Source organism: Salvelinus namaycush, chromosome 3 (assembly GCF_016432855.1).
Source record: "Salvelinus namaycush isolate Seneca chromosome 3, SaNama_1.0, whole genome shotgun sequence".
NCBI lineage: Eukaryota > Metazoa > Chordata > Actinopteri > Salmoniformes > Salmonidae > Salvelinus > Salvelinus namaycush.
The window spans coordinates 26,964,913-26,983,979 of record NC_052309.1 but is presented as its reverse complement, the minus strand read 5'-3'; the positions used below and the strand labels follow the sequence as shown (position 1 = coordinate 26,983,979).

Genomic DNA, 19,067 nt, shown 5'->3' with positions numbered 1-19,067 from the left:
GCACTTCGTGGGTCTGTGATATATGGCCAATATACCACAGGCACTCTGCGTAAAGAAATGCCCTTAGCCATGGTAAATTGGCCATATACCACACCCCTTCGTGCATTATTGCTTAATTAGAAGCTAATATTTATAATTGATTGATTTCTTTATTAGCCAGATTATATTTACTTAAATGGTTGCAGTAATCTTTAAATCCTCAGCATTCCTCTAAATGTAGTTTTGTTTCAGAGTGATACAGTCAAGTATTATGGGCCTAAATCATATGCATCAACGAATAACTTATCTCTTAAACATATTTCATGGTGTCATCCACAGTTTACCTAAATATATTTTTTTTATGTTTGTAAATAATTAAAAGTGTATTTGGTCTGATGGCCTTACGTTTTTTTTGTTATGAAACCCTTAAGGCCACAGTTTATGACACGATTCGGTCTCATTCAAAGTTTTGTGAGGTGCGAGGAATAATAGTAACCATTTTTCAAAAGACTTGAGTTTGTATTTTGCTATTGGTACTAGGGAAAAGTGTAATGTATGCAAATCATTTGGTAGTGATAGTATTATAGGCCTAACCTAGACTCGATCATGTATTCCCTCCCCGTGATGGCTTATTCTAAATGTTATTTCTCATTGAAACAAATCAATATAAACAAAATCTGAATCAGAAAGTATCATAATACATTAATCATTGATCAATATCGAATGGAATCATTCATACGCTCAATTGATTTGATCATTGACGTAGTCTTCATCAAGTTCTGTCCACCACCAAATTCAGAAACAGATTTAAATGGTTCCACTCTAGAACTGATCCGTCAACCTCCCATCACGAGAGTGTTCTCTCGTTTCGAAGCACCAGCTGCTTTCCATTCTAGCAGACGAACAGATATCGAGTGGAGATTGTTGATATATTTACCCCAAAATAACTTATAGGAGAAGATGAGGTAAAACGTGCATGGTTTATTTTAGTTTCTGTCGCTTACACAGACACATTAAAGCACATATTCACAAATATACGTTGTATTGTAAATAAATTAAGTTCAAATAAATAAATAGGTTAATAAAAAGAAACCTAACTAAGTAAAATTATGAAAATATAAATAAGTGAACAATTCCTCATGTTTAAAATATCTACAAAGTGCATTGAACTCTGGGAATGCAAGGTAACCATTATTTCCATCCATGGCCCAATAATAATAATAATAACACAAATATTTTCGTTTCCATGTGAGGACATAAAAGGGCAGTTTTACAACGTAATTATTCTAAATAATTTGATTGTCAAAGCATCATTGCAGTGAAATTAGTACAGACATACACCATGTTTAGCCGACATATCTGTGAGTCATCTAATTCAACCTTAACTTCGTGGATAAAAACGAAAAAACGAATGAACGATTATTTTTGTGTGTTTTATACTCATACAGTCCAAAATGACCATGAATGTGCCAACACTAGCGTAATGAGGTAGACACAGAGAAGTATACTGTGTATGTCCGCGTGTACGTGCGTTTGCCCGTGTGTATGCTCTCTTATTGCAATGCATTCAGATGGGTTTTTAGAACTATAAATTCACACATAACGCCCTACGAGTAAACCATGCAATGGATTACAGTAATACCCCCGTGTTACGGAGAGGCAACCATCTCTGAGACACATAATGATGACAACATTAAGCCCTAAGCATTTCTGCAAACAACAATTTGATTATTATCATTTTTTTAAATAACGAACTAGATGCGCTCTTCACACAAACAGGTGCAATGTATTCACAACAATGTACAATGATAAATATAAAACAGTTATTCTGACTCAAGAGAATAATAACAAGTATTATTCGCTTTCAATTTTTTTGTACAATAATTGCCATGAGTTAAGGGGTGGGTTTTCTCTTTTCCGCCTCAAGAGCATGATGACTTCGATCTCCTATTTCACTGTTATTGTATTCGTCGATATGTTGAGTTTATAGCCTACGTTTTGCCCCGGGGGATATTGGTTTTCAAGTCTTTATCCAATTCAAAGGAGCGAAGCGCATCTTGTCTGCCAGCCTCGATTGGCCACATTAGCCGTGTGCCTATTTGTTTCTGATTTGTCTATTCGGTTAAAGTTTTGCTCTGCCTTTGGCCTAGTGTGTTGCAGAGAACTTCATCCTTTTCTGCTTTTGCCTTTGATTGCAAAACCACACCCTGACCACGTTCTTTTTCAGGTCCAGTTTCTCGGCTATCGCTGCAATCTTCTCTGACGAGGGCCTCGGCTGCACGGCGAAATATGCCTCTAAAGAGCGCTTCTCCGGAGCAGCGATGGAGGTACGTTTTCTCTTCTTGTCTCCTCCGTTGAAAATCTCCGGCTTGGTCATTTTCTCCCGCTGCGCCCTTTCTGCCTCCTCCAGCCACGCTTCCAGGATGGGTTTTAGGGCCACCATGTTATTATGAGACAAGGTGAGGGACTCGAAACGGCAAATCGTGCTCTGACTGAGGCAACCAACCCCGGGGATTTTAAGGTTCGCCAGGGCCGAGCCCACATCCGCCTGCGTCACCCCCAGCTTGATCCGCCTCTGCTTGAACCGCTCTGCGAAGGACTCCAGTTCCCTGGGGTCTGGCTCTGAGTCCCCGCCGCCGCCTAGCGAGGTGTGCGAACCCATGCTGTGGGGGTGCATGTTCATGGCCTGTTGGTGATGATGGTGGTGCTGCATGTGGTTGATGGCGGACATGTGGGCATGTGGATGGGAGGCCGTGGAGCAGACGTCAGAGCCGGGCATTCCTCCCAGGGAGATGGACATGCCGGGGGTCAGGTGGTCCAGAAGGTCGCCATCCAGGCCCTGAGAGCCCTGGTGATGGGGGTGGTGATGGTGGTGCGAGGTGAGCACGGATGGGTGATGGAGGTGGGCCGAGGACGAGGTGGGGGTACAGGTCATGCTGGTCATGGTGGTCATGGTGTGGTAGGTCGCGTCTGGCTTGTAAGGATGGCTCTTTGCGATATCCACCGCCGCCAGCGCTTCAGCCCTCTGCAGTAAAGTCTCATCAAATCCGGCAAAGATGTTGCCCTGCAGCTGTGCGATGGAGAGGAGCAGGGGAAGCAGAGGAGACAGGTTATTAATGCTGCCCAAACAGGCAGAGTTTAGGATAAGTTTGGATGATGTTTTTAAAATGGAAATGCATTACGCACGAGGTTTGAAATGTTTACATTTTGTGGAAAGATTATAAATGACATTATCCACAATAAGCAATTTATCATCCATAATAACAAATCGTTAAGTTAATGTAATGTACGTGACTATAAACCCAACTATTCATATGCCCAAATCCTCCACTGCACCATCACTTTTGATTATTCGTTAATAATGAATATTTCAATCCTCTTCAATAATTTCTCTGCACCATGGAATGAGACGAATTTGACATGAGACTAACTGAATACATTATACTAACAATACGATATTGACAATACGTAGTTTTCGTGTAATTACAAAGCATTTAGCGAGTTGTTTTACCCAATTCCACATGTTCTATTCTCCCCTACAATTTATATTGATTATTGCATTGTTGGGTTTAGAGCTAGCAAGAAAGGCATTTCACTGTCCTTGTGCACCTGACATTAAAACGGGATGGCTATGAGACTATACCTTTAATTCTTGATAATTGGATAATTTGAATGTCAAGTAACTCACCGAGTGAGTGGGCATGCATGCCCTCCGGATGGCCTCCGAGCTCGATTGCAGAGGCGTGTATTTCGGCTCGTGCAGTATGGGATGCATACTGAAAGGTTGTTTGCTGTTCATTGACATCATGATTGCAGAAGTTAGTGAAGGCCGTTTTCCGTCTTCCTCGTTTGGCTCCGTGTTGGTCCGTTGTCACTAGAAACGTCTCAGGATTAAACAAATTGATAGAATTGTTGGTTGTTTGAGGGTGGTGGTAGTGCTGTTAACGATGACAGGTTTAAACCTCCTGTCTGCTCCCCTGTAGGTCTCTTTCTATCCGTTCGGACTCCTCCGCTTTTAGCTCTAGTATGGATGCTACCTAGCAGCCACCTAAAATATAACGCTGTGTTACTGGCCCCGCCCCAACGGTGGGTCATCACCCCCTCCTTTCCCCATTGTCTCCAAATGTTATTGGGAATTGTGTATTTAACCACGCCTCTTGGGTGAAAACCACCACCCACTCCGAGGCGATGATTGGAAGTTTGATTTTGACAGGTGCAATGGCTGGTTCTCAGACCGGCAACAAGCTTTGTGCAGGTTGCTGTGCTTTCTATTGGATCGGTTGACATTTATTCGATGTCCTAATTTCTGTCATAACTTTGTAATAGGCTTTTTTTTCAATGAACATTCGATGGTCTAACGACGTTTTTTTTGTCTTTGCTGAAACAAAAAAACTCCAAAGTGATACCTGAAATGAAATATAAATAATAGCCAGCAGTGAAATAACTCCAGTGAACAGTAGATTCAGACAAGCTTCTGTTAAGGTTAAATTATGAATTGATGGACGACCAAACAATAATCCACCCTGACACCATTCCCTTTTCTTTTCTAGCAATGAATACATACGTTAATCATAGTTAATTTACTTGTGGTGCAAACCATAGTATGGGATCCCCAATTAAAGAATAAACAGGTCAGAATGGATATGAAGCACAGGGAGGATGATGAAATATCTACTGTTTTACCGCAGGTCAACAGAGCAAGTGCTGTCAATCACAGCCTATATCAGTCAGGCTGAGGAGATAGTGATGGAGATGGACCACCACTCTAGGCATGGTTCCCCATGCCCCTGTCTGCCCCACCCTGTTGGGCAGGGCTCTCCTAGAAACCCCCATCACAGATGTGGGGCTGGGGGCTTTCTTCCTGACATTTTCTCTTATTAACATCATGTCAATGTTGAATAGTTATAGATTTTATAGAAAGTTCTGGTTCCAATGGGTTGAGCCACCCAAAAGGTACAAATTAGATGTCTCCATCTGCAACATTTCAAGCTAGCTTACACTCACCCCCTTTAAACCCGCTGCACAGCGACCCCAGCTGTCAAGCTGAGCCCAACTGCTCATCCGAGTCACCACTGTTACAGAAGTCACACGCTGCTTGCTAAGCAAGTACCACTTCCTCCTGAGACGGCTCACACTGAAATCAGGACCTCTGCCCTGCTAGCAGGGTTCTATAGGTCTCTTTCTAAATGTAATCTGTTACAGTTACAAGTTACCTGTCCAAAATTGTAATCAGTAACTTAACTTTTGTATTACCCAAACTCAGTAACATAATCGGATTACTTTCAGTTACTTTTAGATTACGTTCTTACTAAGAGTCATTAGAATACAAAAATACTTTAAAGTACTACTCAAGTAGTTTTTTTGGGTATCTGTACTTTAATTTACTATTTACATTTTTGCCAACTTTTACTTTAACTTCACTATTATTTCTAAAGAAAATAATGTACTTTTTACTCCATATATTTACTCATTACATGTTGACAGGAAAAGGGTCCAATTCACACACTTATCAAGAGAACATCCCTGGTCATCTCTGCTGCCTCTGATCTGGCGGACTCACTAAAGACAAATGCTTTGCTTGTAAATTATGTCTGAGTGTTGGAGTGTGCCCCTGGCTATCTGTCTAAAAAAAGAAGACAATTGTGCTGTCTGGTTTGCTTAATATAAGTCATTTGAAATGGTTTATATTTTTACTTTTGATACTTAAGTACATTTTAGCACTTCCATTTACTTTTGATACTCATGTATATTTAAAACCAAATACTTTTAGACTTTTACTCAAGTAATATTTTACTGGGTGACTTTCAGTTTTACTTGAGTCATTTCCTATTACTTTTACTCAAGCATGACAATTGAGTACTTTTTCCACCACTGATAATAATGAATATTAACAATTGAATGACATCTATTTTAGATTTTACATAGCTGGCCATATATTGATGTTGCATTTAACTTCATGGGTTAGGTATGTTTCTAACCCATTGCTTTCTCCTTCAATACAGATAATAATACAATTAGGCTATCTTTACAATTAAAACCAAAGTCTGTCAGATTTCCAGTCATTACAATTGATTAAATACCCCTTGATCTTCAGGAATATGACTTGGAAACATTGATTAGAAAAATTATCTTACATGAACATAACCGCAAACCTAAGGACTTATTAGCCTACTCTGTTGTTTATGTTTTTGTTGTCATGGAGGACTGATTGGGTCAATCGCATCAAAGCAATGTTGAAATGATCGCCTATTGTTTACGTTTTTCTTGGTGACACACATATCTCGATAATTTCAGCTGTTGAAGTCTAGCCTATTAAAAGTGTACAAGTTTGAGCAGGTATGTTAGGCCAGTGGAACAAATACTGAATAGCACAAATTGGATTGAGCAATTAAAAGCCCATCTCGTGGTCTTTTGAAATTCAACTTGTTTTTGACAGTATGTGGAGCACAACACCACAGAGTTTAGAAGAGAGGAATTCCCTCAAACTTGTATTCCGTGTAGGCTGGGATCCACAGTATGCAGCAACAGTTGCAAGAGCACATTTTTCAATGGCTGTCCACGGGTCGCAAAAACAATGATTGATAGGCAATGATTGATAGGCACTTCTTTAATGAAATTATTGGGTTACATAGGCTACATTTATACATTTGTAAACAGCCATTCACAACATCCACAATCCGTAAAGTCGCGTATAATTGAGAGAGCCGCAGTGTGATTCACATCAATGCTATGTAGATATCAATAAAAGGCCAGGTGATATCTGTATCTCCTGTATGCTGCAACATTGCTGTCGACCTTACCTCCAAGCTTTAATGCCGTCCATGCCGTCCCTAGGAGGGGTGCGTCACTTGAGTGGGTTGAGTCACTGACGTGGTCTTCCTGTCTGGGTTGGCACCCCCCTTGGGTTGTGCCGTGGCGGAGATCTTTGTGGGCTATACTCGGCCTTGTCTCAGGATGGTAAGTTGGTGGTTGAAGATATCCCTCTAGGGGCTGTGCTTTGGCAAAGTGGGTGGGGTTATATCCTGCCTGTTTGGCCCTGTCCGGAGGTACCATCGGATGAGGCCACAGTGTCTCCTGACCCCTCCTGTCTCAGCCTCCAGTATTTATGCTGCAGTAGTTTATGTGTTGGGGTGCTAGGGTCAGTCTGTTATATCTGGAGTATTTTTCCTGTCTTATCCAGTGTCCTGTGTGAATTTAAGTATGCTCTCTCTAATTCTCTCTTTCTTTCTCTCTTTCTTTCTTTCTTTCTCTCTCTCTGAGGACCTGAGCCCTAGGACCATGCCTCAGGACTACCTGGCATGATGACTCCTTGTTCTCCCCAGTCCACCTGGCCGTGCTGCTGCTCCAGTTTCAACTGTTCTGCCTGCGGCTATGGAACCCAGACCTGTTCACTTTGATTACTATTATTTGACCATGCTGGTCATTTATGAACATTTGAACATCTTGCCCATGTTCTGTTATAACCTCCACCCGACCCTGCCAGAAGAGCACTGGCCACCCCTCATAGCCTGGTTCCTCTCTAGGTTTCTTCCTAGGTTTTGGCCTCTCTAGGGAGTTTTTCCTAGCCACCGTGCTTCTACACCTGCATTGCTTGCTGTTTGGGGTTTTAAGCTGTGTTTCTGTACAGCACTTTGATATATCAGCTGATGTACGAAGGGCTATATAAATACATGTGATTTGATTTCATTCAAGTTTGATGTATAATCTTTAGATGCCAACAGTAGTCTCACCATTGGAAGACCTAGTTAGTACTGTAGCCTTCAAAAACCTATTCCTGCTCATTTCCTGCAATTCATTAAACGCATTTGGTCTGTATGGTCTCTGACTTGTGGTCAGACTAGCTCAGGTGGAACAAACTTAAACTTGCACCTTTTTTCAATGCTGATTTGAATGTCATTGTGAAATACATTTGTTTATTTAACCTTTATTTAACTAGGCAAGTCAGGTAAGAACAAATTCTTATTTACAATGACGGCCTAGGAACAGTGGGTTAACTGTCTTGTTCAGGGAAAGGTGTCATCATGTCTTTTTTTGCATACTCTGAATTTCAAAGTAATCTAAGAAGTAATCATATAGTTTTTCAAAAGTATCTGTAATCCGATTACAATATTTTTAGCTGGTAATGTAACGGATTATAATTGCTGTTTTTTCTAGTCCATTACAAGTAAGGCAATCAGTTGCTCCCCAACCCTGCTTGCTAGCACACATGACCGGCTTCCTGAAGGGTCTTACCAGTCAGCGCCACGTGAAAAGCTAGCTATTTGATGCCGCAAGTGGGGACACTACAGGCTGAGGAGTACATTTCACACATCCACATGTGCTAAATTCACCCCTCAAACTGTAGATTCGAGTCACGGCACCATTGTTACCGGATATCAAGTTCATCCAGAACATTTCAAGCTAGCTGTGGAGTGAGCTTATGGTACATTCTTAACTCTCTTACTTTTGCATAGAAATTAAATGCTGAAATGGTAGTTTACAGTAATTGTAGTTACAATTAGTGAAACAAGTGTCACAAAGTGCCATTTAATTCCAGGTACCAGTAGTGAAAGTGGAACAAGAAGTGTTACTATATTATTATAAATCAACTTGTATCAGCGTTGAAGCTTTATCTGTCACATTCTGACCATAGTTCTTTTGTATTTTCGTTGTTTTAGTGTGGTCAGGGCGTGAGTTGGGTGGGTTATCTATGTTTTGTGTTTCTGTGTTGGTTTTCTTGTTTGGCCTGATATGGTTCTCAATCAGAGGCAGGTGTTAGTCATTGTCTCTGATTGGAAACCATATTTAGGTAGCCTGTTTTCTGTTGGGTTTTGTGGGTGGTTGTTTTCAGTGTTTGTGTGTCTGCACCAGACAGAACTGTTTCGGTTTTCACTTTGTTGTTTTGTAATTTGAAGTGTTCAGTTTTGGATTATTATTAAATAAGATGAACACTAAGCACGCTGCGGTTTGGTCCTCACCTTCTTCCAACGAAGACAACAGTTACAGAACCACCCACCAACAAAGGACCAAGCAGCGTGGTAACGTGCAAAAGCAGCAGCAGCGAGCGCAGGACTCTTGGACCTGGGAGGAGATTCTGGACGGTAAGGGACCCTGGGTACAGGCTGGAGAGTATCGCCGCTCCATAGCTGAGCTGGAGGCAGCGAAAGCGGAGAGGCGGTGGTATGAGGAGGCTGCACGTAAGCGCGGCTGGAAGCCAGAGAGGCAGCCCCAAAAATGTATTGGGGGAGGCACACGGGGAGTGTGGCTAAGCCAGGTAGGAGACCTGAGCCAACTCCCCGTGCTTACCTTGGAGAGAGAGGGACCGGACAGGCACCGTGTTATGCCGTGAGGCGCACGGTGTCCCCGGTGAGCAGGCATAGCCCGGTGCGGTACATAGCAGCGCCTCGTATCGGCCGGGCTAGAGTGGGCATCGAGCCAGGTGCCATGAAGCCGGCTCAACGCATCTGGTCTCCAGTGCGTCTCCTCGGGCCGGGGTACATGGCACCAGCCCTATGCATGGTGTCCCCGGTTCGCCAGCACAGCCCAGTGCGGCCTATTCCACCTCGCCGCACTGGCTTGGCTACGGGGAGCATTCAGCCAGGTAGGGTTGGGCAGGTTCGGTGCTCAAGACCTGCAGTGCGCCTCCATGGTCTGGTCTATCCGGTGCCACCTCCACGCACCAACTCTCCGGTGGCAGTCCCCCGCACCAGGCTGTCTCTCTGTCTCCTCACTACAGGGTCTCCCGTCTGTCCAGCGCCGCCAGGGTCTCCCGTCTGTCCAGCGCCGCCAGGGTCTCCCGTCTGTCCAGCACCGCCAGAGTTACCCGTCTGTCCAGCGCCGCCTGAGCTGCCCGTCTGTCCAGCGCCGCCTGAGCTGCCCGTCTGTCCAGTGCCGCCTGAGCTGCCCGTCTGTCCAGCGCCGCCTGAGCTGCCCGTCTGTCCAGCGCCACTTGAGCTGCCCGTCTGTCCAGCGCCGCCTGAGCTGCCCGTCTGTCCAGCGCCGCCTGAGCCGCCTGTCTGTCCTGAGCCGCTAGAGCCGCCCGTCAGTCAGGAGCCGCCAGAGCCGTCCGCCAGTCAGGAGCCGCCAGAGCCGTCCGCCAGTCAGGAGCCGCCAGAGCCGTCCGCCAGTCAGGAGCCGCCAGGGCCGTCCGCCAGTCAGGAGCCGCCAGAGCCGTCCGCCAGTCAGGAGCTGCCCGTCAGTCCGGAGCTGCCCGTCAGTCCGGAGCTGCCCCTCAGTCCGGAGCTGCCCCTCAGTCCAGAGGCGCCCCTCAGTCCAGAGGCGCCCCTCAGTCCAGAGGCGCCCCTCAGTCCAGAGGCGCCCCTCAGTCCAGTGGGGCCCGTTATTAGGGTTCCCAGTCCTAGGTCGGTGGCGAGGGTCGCCGCTCTAAAGAGGTCACAGAAGTGGACTAAGACTATGGTGGAGTGGGGTCCACGTCCAGCGCCTGAGCCAGAGCCGCCACCGCGGACAGATGCCCACCCAGACCCTCCCCTATGGGTTCAGGTTTTGCAGCCGGAGTCCGCACCTTGGGGGGGGGGGGGGGGGGGGGGGGGGGGGTACTGTCACGTTCTGACCATAGTTCTTTTGTATTTTCGTTGTTTTAGTGTGGTCAGGGCGTGAGTTGGGTGGGTTATCTATGTTTTGTGTTTCTGTGTTGGTCTTCTTGTTTGGCCTGATATGGTTCTCAATCAGAGGCAGGTGTTAGTCATTGTCTCTGATTGGGAACCATATTTAGGTAGCCTGTTTTCTGTTGGGTTTTGTGGGTGGTTGTTTTCAGTCTTTGTGTGTCTGCACCAGACAGAACTGTTTCGGTTTTCACTTTGTTGTTTTGTAATTTGAAGTGTTCAGTTTTTGGATTATTATTAAATAAGATGAACACTAACCACGCTGCGCTTTGGTTCTCACCTTCTTCCACCGACGACAACCGTTACATTATCAGGGTGTTGAGATAGCATGGTCGCTCTAACTGGGGATCTGAAACCCCAGGCGTGTTTTGTGTGTTTCTCTGTGTGTGTGTGTGTGTGTGTGTGTGTGTGTGTGTGTGTGTGTGTGTGTGTGTGTGTGTGTGTGTGTGTGTGTGTGTGTGTGTGTGTGTGTGTGTGCGCGTGTATGTGTGCATGCATGTGTGTATGTGTGTGTCAGTGAGACACAGAGAGAACTGTGAAACCCAAGCCCTGTCAAAGCGGAGGCCCCACAATAGGCAAAGGAGTCTCTTTGACTGTGAGTCAGAAACAGAAACCTGAGCATGGTGATGGTGTTGGGGTGCAGCAGGCTCAGGCTGCAGCCATTATTCCCCAGCAAACGCCTGGCTCTCCTCTCCTCAGTGGCAGGACCGCGGCACCCTCTCATCAAATATACATCAGCTCAACTGGGAGAGGCACTCCTCTGGGACAAACAGACAGATACTGTAGGCAGTGGACCGTGGACTGCAGATGTAGAGGAGCAGACAGATGGACAGGGAGAGAGGGATAGACTGATGGACAATCAGAGAGAGAGTGACATAAAAGACAGAGAAACACACAGTAAATTAAAAGACAAATTGATTGTCATAAAGGAGCAGAGAAACAGGCATGCAGACAGAAGAGACATACAGACAGAAAGGCACAGACAGAGAGAGAGAGAGAGAGAGAGAGAGAGAGAGAGAGAGAGACAGACAGACAGACAGACAGACAGACAGACAGACAGACAGACAGACAGACAGACAGACAGACAGACAGACAGACAGACAGACAGACAGACAGACAGACACAGTAGTAAAAACTACACAAGAATGTGCACATTTACAGTACCAGTCAAAAGTTTGGACACACCTAATTATTCAAGGGTTTTTCTTTATTCTTTTACTATGTTCTATATTGTAGAATAATAGTGAAGGCATCAAAACTATGAAATAATACATATGGAATCATGTAGTAATCAAAAAAGTGTCAAAAAATTTCAAAAACTGTTTTATATTTTAGATTCTTCAAAGTAGCCACCCTTTGACATGAAGACAGCTTTACACAACAGTCTTGAAGGAGTTCCCACATATGCTGAGCACTTGTTGGCTGCTTTTCCTTCACTTTGCGGTCCAACTAATCCTTAGCAATCTCAATTGGGTTGAGTTCGGGTGATTGTGGAGGCCAGGTCATCTGATGCAGCACTCCATCACTCTCCTTCTTGGTCAAATAGCCCTTACACTGCCTGGAGGTGTGTTGGGTCATTGTCCTGTTGAAAAACAAATGATAGTCCCTGTCACGACTTCCACCGAAGTCGTTTCCTTTCCTTGTTCGGGCGGCGTTTGGCAGTCGGCGTCAACAGTCTTCTAGCCATCGTCGATCCACTTTTCATTTTCCATTTGTTTTGTCTTGTTTTCCTACACACCTGGTTTCCATTTCCCTCATTATTTGTTGTGTATTTAACCCTCTGTTCCCCCCATGTCTTTGTGTGGAATTGTTTGTTGTAAGTGCTTGTGCACATGTTACTGGTGCGAGTCGGGTTTTTGTACCCATTTTCTGTTGTATTTTTATGCCGTTGGTTTTTGGATTAAAACTGCTCCGGCTACTACCTAGTTCTACTCTCCTGCGTCTGACTTCCCTGCCACCAGTTACGCACCCCTTTACAGAATTCCACACCACCATATGGAGTCAGCAGGAGCAGGTGCTCCTGGAATAGGGGTCGAGGAGCGCGTCCAGGAGCAAGCGGCGATGATCCACCATCTCGGAGCCGCCATGGACCGCGTTGTCCAAACCATGGACCGCTGGGAGAGACAGGGAGTTCCTCCAGCACCTCCCCCAGCACAACCAGGGTCTCCACTACTCGCCTCCCCTTCATCCGGTCCAAGTGGGATTTCTTCTCACCCTTCCCCGGGAGTACGGCGGGACGGCTGCACGCTGCCAGGATTTCCTATTGCAGCTAGAGCTCTACCTGGCAACCGTCCACTTGGCTCCTTTGGGCCGTGAGAGGGTGTCCGCCCTCGCCTGTGCCTCTCAGGGAAAGCCCTGGAGTGGGCCAACGCCGTGTGGGGAGAAAGAGACGCTGGACCATTTCGAGGATTTCACCTGCCGTTTCCGGGCAGTCTTCGACCACCCGCCCGAGGGTAGAGATGCGGGTGAACGTCTCTACCACCTGAGGCAGGGGACGAGGAGCGTCCAGGAGTTCACCATGGGATTTCGGACCCTGGCCACCGGCGCGGGATGGAGCGACAGGGCCCTGATCGACCACTATCTCTGCAATTTGCCCGAGGACGTCCATCGGGAGTTGGCCTGTTTGGACACCACCCTCACCTTCGACCAGCTGGTGGACCTGTCTATTCGGTTGGATAACCTGCTGGCTACCCGCGGACGTCCAGAGCGGGGTCTGTCGGTTCCATCCCCTAGCACCACCTCTCCGATGCCCATGGAGCTGGGAGGTGCTGTGCGCAGGGAGACCGGAGGAGGTTCTGTCTCGTGCAACATCTGTGACCGCAGAGGTCACACTGCTGGTCGGTGCCGGGTTGGTTCCTCTGGGGATCGAGGCAGTATGCAGGACACTCTGTTGTCACCCCAGGTGAACCGGCACCATTCTCACCCAGAGCCCTCTGTTGCACACATGTTTTTGTATGTCACTTTTCCTGAATTTTCCCCTTATTCCCAGCATAAGGCTCTCGTCGATTCAGGCGCGGCTGGGAATTTTATAGACAAATCGTTTGCCCATAGTTTAGGGATCCCCATTGTTCCCATGGCTGTGCCCTTCCCCGTTCACGCCTTAGACAGTCAACCATTAGGGTCAGGGTTGATTAGGGAGGCCACCGCTCCCCTGGGCATGGTGATGCAGGGGGATCGCAAGGAGAGAATCAGTCTCTTTCTTTTTGACTCTCCTGCGTTTCCCGTGGTGCTAGGCCTACCCTGGTTAGCCTGTCACGGACCCAATGTCTCGTGGCAACAGAGGGCTCTCACGGGGTGGTCGCAAGAGTGCTCGGGTAGATGTTTAGGGGTTTCCGTTGGTGCTACTACGGTGGAGAGTCCAGACCAGGTTTCCACCGTGCTCATCCCCCCTGAATATGCCGATTTGGCTCTCACCTTCTCCAAAAAGAAGGCGACTCAATTACCACCCCATCGACGGGGGGATTGTGTGATAAATCTCATTGTAGACGCCGCACTTCCCAGGAGTCATGTGTATCCGCTGTCACAGGTGGAGACGGCGGCTATGGAAACATACAGTGGGGAGAACCAGTATTTGATACACTGCAGATTTTGCAAGTTTTCCTACTTACAAAGCATGTAGAGGTCTGTAATTTTTATCATCGGTACACTTCAACTGTGAGAGACGGAATCTAAAACAAAAATCCAGAAAATCACAATATATGATTTTTCAGTAATTAATTTGCATTTTATTGCATGACATAAGTATTTGATCACCTACCAACCAGTAAGAATTCCGGCTCTCACAGACCTGTTCGTTTTTCTTTAAGAAGCCTTCCTGTTCTCCACTCATTACTTGTATTAACTGCACCTGTTTGAACTCGTTACCTGTATAAAAGACACCTGTCCACACACTCAATCAAACAGACTCCAACCTCTCCACAATGGCCAAGACCAGAGAGCTGTGTAAGGACATCAGGGATAAAATTGTAGACCTGCACAAGGCTGGGATGGGCTACAGGACAATAGGCAAGCAGCTTGGTGAGAAGGCAACAACTGTTGGCGCAATTATTAGAAAATGGAAGAAGTTCAAGATGACGGTCAATCACCCTCGGTCTGGGGCTCCATGCAAGATCTCACCTCGTGGGGCATCAATGATCATGAGGAAGGTGAGGGATCAGCCCAGAACTACACGGCAGGACCTGGTCAATGACCTGAAGAGAGCTGGGACCACAGTCTCAAAGAAAACCATTAGTAACACACTACGCCGTCATGGATTAAAATCCTGCAGCACACGCAAGGTCCGCCTGCTCAAGCCAGCGCATGTCCAGGCCCGTCTGAAGTTTGCCAATGACCATCTGGATGATCCAGAGGAGGAATGGGAGAAGGTCATGTGGTCTGATGAGACAAAAAAAGAGCTTTTTGGTCTAAACTCCACTCGCCGTGTTTGGAGGAAGAAGAAGGATGAGTACAACCCCAAGAACACCATCCTAACCGTGAAGCATGGAGGTGGAAACATCATTCTTTGGGGATGCTTTTCGGCAAAGGGGTCAGGACGACTGCACCGTATTGAGGGGAGGATGGATGGGGCCATGTATCGCCAGATCTTGGCCAACAACCTCCTTCCCTCAGTAAGAGCATTGAAGATGGGTCGTGGCTGGGTCTTCCAGCATGACAATGACCCAAAACACACAGCCAGGGCAACTAAGGAGTGGCTCCGTAAGAAGCATCTCAAGGTCCTGGAGTGGCCTAGCCAGTCTCCAGACCTGAACCCAATAGAAAATCTTTGGAGGGAGCTGAAAGTCCGTATTGCCCAGCGACAGCCCCGAAACCTGAAGGATCTGGAGAAGGTCTGTATGGAGGAGTGGGCCAAAATCCCTGCTGCAGTGTGTGCAAACCTGGTCAAGAACTACAGGAAACGTATGATCTCTGTAATTCCAAACAAAGGTTTCTGTACCAAATATTAAGTTCTGCTTTTCTGATGTATCAAATACTTATGTCATGCTATAAAATGCAAATTAATTACTTAAAAATCATAGAATGTGATTTTCTGGATTTTTGTTTTAGATTCCGTCTCTCACAGTTGAAGTGTACCTATGATAAAAATTACAGACCTCTACATGCTTTGTAAGTAGGAAAACCTGCAAAATCGGGAGTGTATCAAATACTTGTTCTCCCCACTGTATGTCTCTGAATCCCTGCGTCAAGGGTACATTCGGTCCTCCACTTCACCCGCCTCCTCGAGTTTCTTTTTTGTGAAGAAGAAAGAGGGAGGTCTGCGCCCGTGTATTGACTAACGAGGTCTTAACCATATCACTGTGAGGTACAGTTACCCGCTACCTCTCATAGCCACAGAGATTGAGTCAATGCACGGGGTGCGCAACTTCACCAAACTAGATCTCAGGAGCGCTTTCAACCTGGTGCGTATCCAGGAGGGAGATGAGTGGAAGACGGCTTTTAGTACCACCTCATGGCATTATGAGTACCTCGTCATGCCGTACGGGTTGATGAATGCTCCATCAGTCTTCCAAGCTTTTGTAGACAAGATTTTCAGGGACCTGCACAGGCAGTGTGTAGTGGTGTATATTGATGACATTCTGATATACTCCGCTACACGCGCCGAGCATGTGTCTCTGGTACGCAGGGTGCTTGGTCGTCTGTTGGAGCATGACCTGTACGTCAAGGCTGAGAAATGCCTGTTCTTCCAACAGTCCGTCTCCTTCCTAGGGTACCGCATTTCCACCTCAGGGGTGGAGATGGAGAGTGACCGCATTTCAGCCGTGCGTAATTGGCCGACTCCCACCACGGTAAAGGAGGTGCAGCGGTATCTAGGGTTTGCCAATTACTACCGGAGGTTTATCCAGGGTTTTGGTCAGGTGGCGGCTCCCGTTACCTCACTGCTGAAGGGGGGACCGGTACGTTTGCAGTGGTCGGCTGAGGCGGCCAGGCTTTTGGTCACCTGAGGGCTCTGTTTACCTCGGCTCCCATGCTGGCTCTTTCGGATCCCTCTTTGGCGGTCATAGTGGAGGTGGACGCGTCCGAGGCTGGAATAGGAGCCGTTCTCTCTCAGCGCTCGGGTACGCCACCAAAGCGCCGCCCCTGTGCCTTCTTCTTGAGGAAGCTCAGCCCAGCGGAGCGAAACTATGACGTGGGGGACCGGGGGCTGTTGGCTGTCGTCAAGGCCCTGAAGGCGTGGAGACAGTGGCTTGAGGGGGCTCAATACCCTTTTCTCATCTGGACTGACCACTGCAATCTGGAGTACATCCGGGCGGCGAGGAGACAGAACCCTCGCCAGGCAGGTGGGCCATGTTTATCACCCGTTTTGTTTTCACCCTCTCTTACAGACCAGGTTACCAGAACGCCAAGGCAGACACACTGTCTCGGCTGTATAACACAGAGGAGCGGCCCATGGATCCCACCCCCATACTCCCGGCCTCCTGCCTGGTGGCGCCAGTGGTGTGGGAGCTGGACGCGGACATTGAGCAGGCACTACGTGCAGAGCCCACTCCCCTCCAGTGTCCCGCTGGGCGTCTGTACATTCCGTCTGCTGTCCGTGACCGGCTGATCTATTGGACCCACACGTCACCCTCCTCTGGTCATCCAGGCATCGGTCGGACGGTGCGCTGTCTGAGTGGGAAGTACTGGTGGCCCACTTTGGCTAGGGACGTGAAGGTTTATGTTCCCTCCTGCTCGGTGTGCGCCCAGTGTAAGGCTCCTAGGCACCTGCCCAGAGGTAAGCTCACCCGTTCCACAACGGCCGTGGTCGCACCTGTCAGTGGATTTCCTTACGGATTTTCCTCCCTCACAGGATAACACCACAATCCTGGTCGTTGTGGAATTTTTTTCTAAGTTCTGCCATCTCCTCCCTCTGCCCGGTCTCCCTACGGCCCTACAGACTGCGGAGGCCTTGTTTACACACGTCTTCCGGCACTACGGGGTTCCTGAGGACATAGTGTCTGAACGGGGTCCCCAGTTTACTTCGAGGGTCTGGAGGGCATTCATGGAACATTTGGGGGTCTCGATCATCCTTTTCTCAGGTTTTCACCCCGAGAGTAACGGGCAGGGGAAGAGAGTTAACCAGGATGTGGGTAGGTTTCTGAGGTCTTATTGCCATGACTGGCCGGGGAATGGGCGGCGTTTGTGCCCTGGGCAGAGATGGCCCAGAACCTGCTCCGCCACTCCTCCACTAACCTCTCCCCCTTTCAGTGCATACTGGGGTATCAGCCGGTTCTGGCTCCTTGGCATCAGAGTCAGAGGAGGAGGAGACATTGGACGCCGCCCATGTTCACCCTCATCGCGCCGTGCTGCGCCAGAAAGCCACCGCAGACTGTCACCACAGTGAGGCCCCGGTGTTCGCACCGGGGGACCGGGTTTGGCTCTCGACCCGAAACCTGCCCCTCCGCCTGCCGGAAGCTGGGTCCACGGTTTGTGTGGCCATTTAATGTCCTGAGGAGACTGAACGAGGTGAGTTACAGGTTACAGCTTCCCCCCGATTACCGTGTTAACCCCTCGTTCCATGTGTCTCTCCTCAGGCCGGTGGTGGCTGGCCCGCTCCAGGAGTCTGAGGTGCGGGAGGTTCCTCCTCCCCCTCTGGACATCGAGGGGGCCCTGGCGGACTCCGTTCGATCCATACTGGATTCGAGACGTTGGGCGAGGTGCCTTCAGTACCTTGTGGACTGGGAGGGGTACGGTCCGGAGGAGAGATGCTGGGTTCCGGTGGAGGACGTGTTGGACCCTTCAATGCTGCGGGAGTTCCACCGTCTCCGTCCGGATCACCCTGCACCTCGCCCCCCGGGTCGTCCCCGAGGTGTCAAGGGGGGGGTACTGTCACGACTTCCACCGAAGTCGTTTCCTCTCCTTGTGCGGGTGGCGTTCGGCGGGCGGCCGTCGGCGTCACCGGTCTTCTAGCCATCGTCGATCCACTTTTCATTTCCCATTTGTTTTGTCTTGTTTTCCTACACACCATGTTTTCCATTTCCTTCATTATTTGTTGTGTATTTAACCCTCTGTTCCCCCCATGTCTTTGTGTGGAATTGTTTGTTGTAAGTGCTTGTGCACATGTTACTGGTGTGCGTCGGGTTTTTGTAACCATTTTCTGTTGTATTTTTATGCCGTTGGTTTTTGGATTAAAACTGCTCCGGCTACTACCTAGTTCTGCTCTCCTGCGTCTGACTTCCCTGCCAACAGTTACGCACCCCTTTACAGTCCCACTAAGCGTAAACCAGATGAGATGGCGTATTGCTGCAGAATGCTGTTGTAGCCATGCTGGTTAAGTGTGCCTTGAATTCTAAATAAATCACAGACAGAGTCACCAGCAAAGCACCCCCACACATCACACCTCCTCCTCCGTGTTTCATGGTGGGAACCATACATGCAGAGATCATCCATTCATCTACTCTGTTTCTCACAAAGACACGGCGGTTGGAACCAAAAATTACAAATTTGGACTCAAATTTGGACAGATTTCCACCGGTCTAATGTTCATTGCTCGTGTTTCTTGGCCCAAGCAAG

The 19,067-nt window shown here is 47.9% G+C and overlaps 1 protein-coding gene across 1 annotated transcript; it reads right to left on the bottom strand.

The window, feature by feature from the left end:
* Positions 1–2,125: 2,125 nt before the first annotated feature.
* On the bottom strand, positions 2,126–3,787 carry LOC120044300 (brain-specific homeobox/POU domain protein 3-like). Its single transcript, XM_038988912.1, has 2 exons — positions 3,668–3,787; positions 2,126–3,049 (listed from the first exon to the last, which is right to left on the bottom strand). Exons 1-2 carry the CDS (start codon positions 3,785–3,787, stop codon positions 2,126–2,128), a joined length of 1,044 nt encoding a protein of 347 aa, XP_038844840.1.
* Between the last annotated feature and the right edge of the window lie 15,280 nt (positions 3,788–19,067).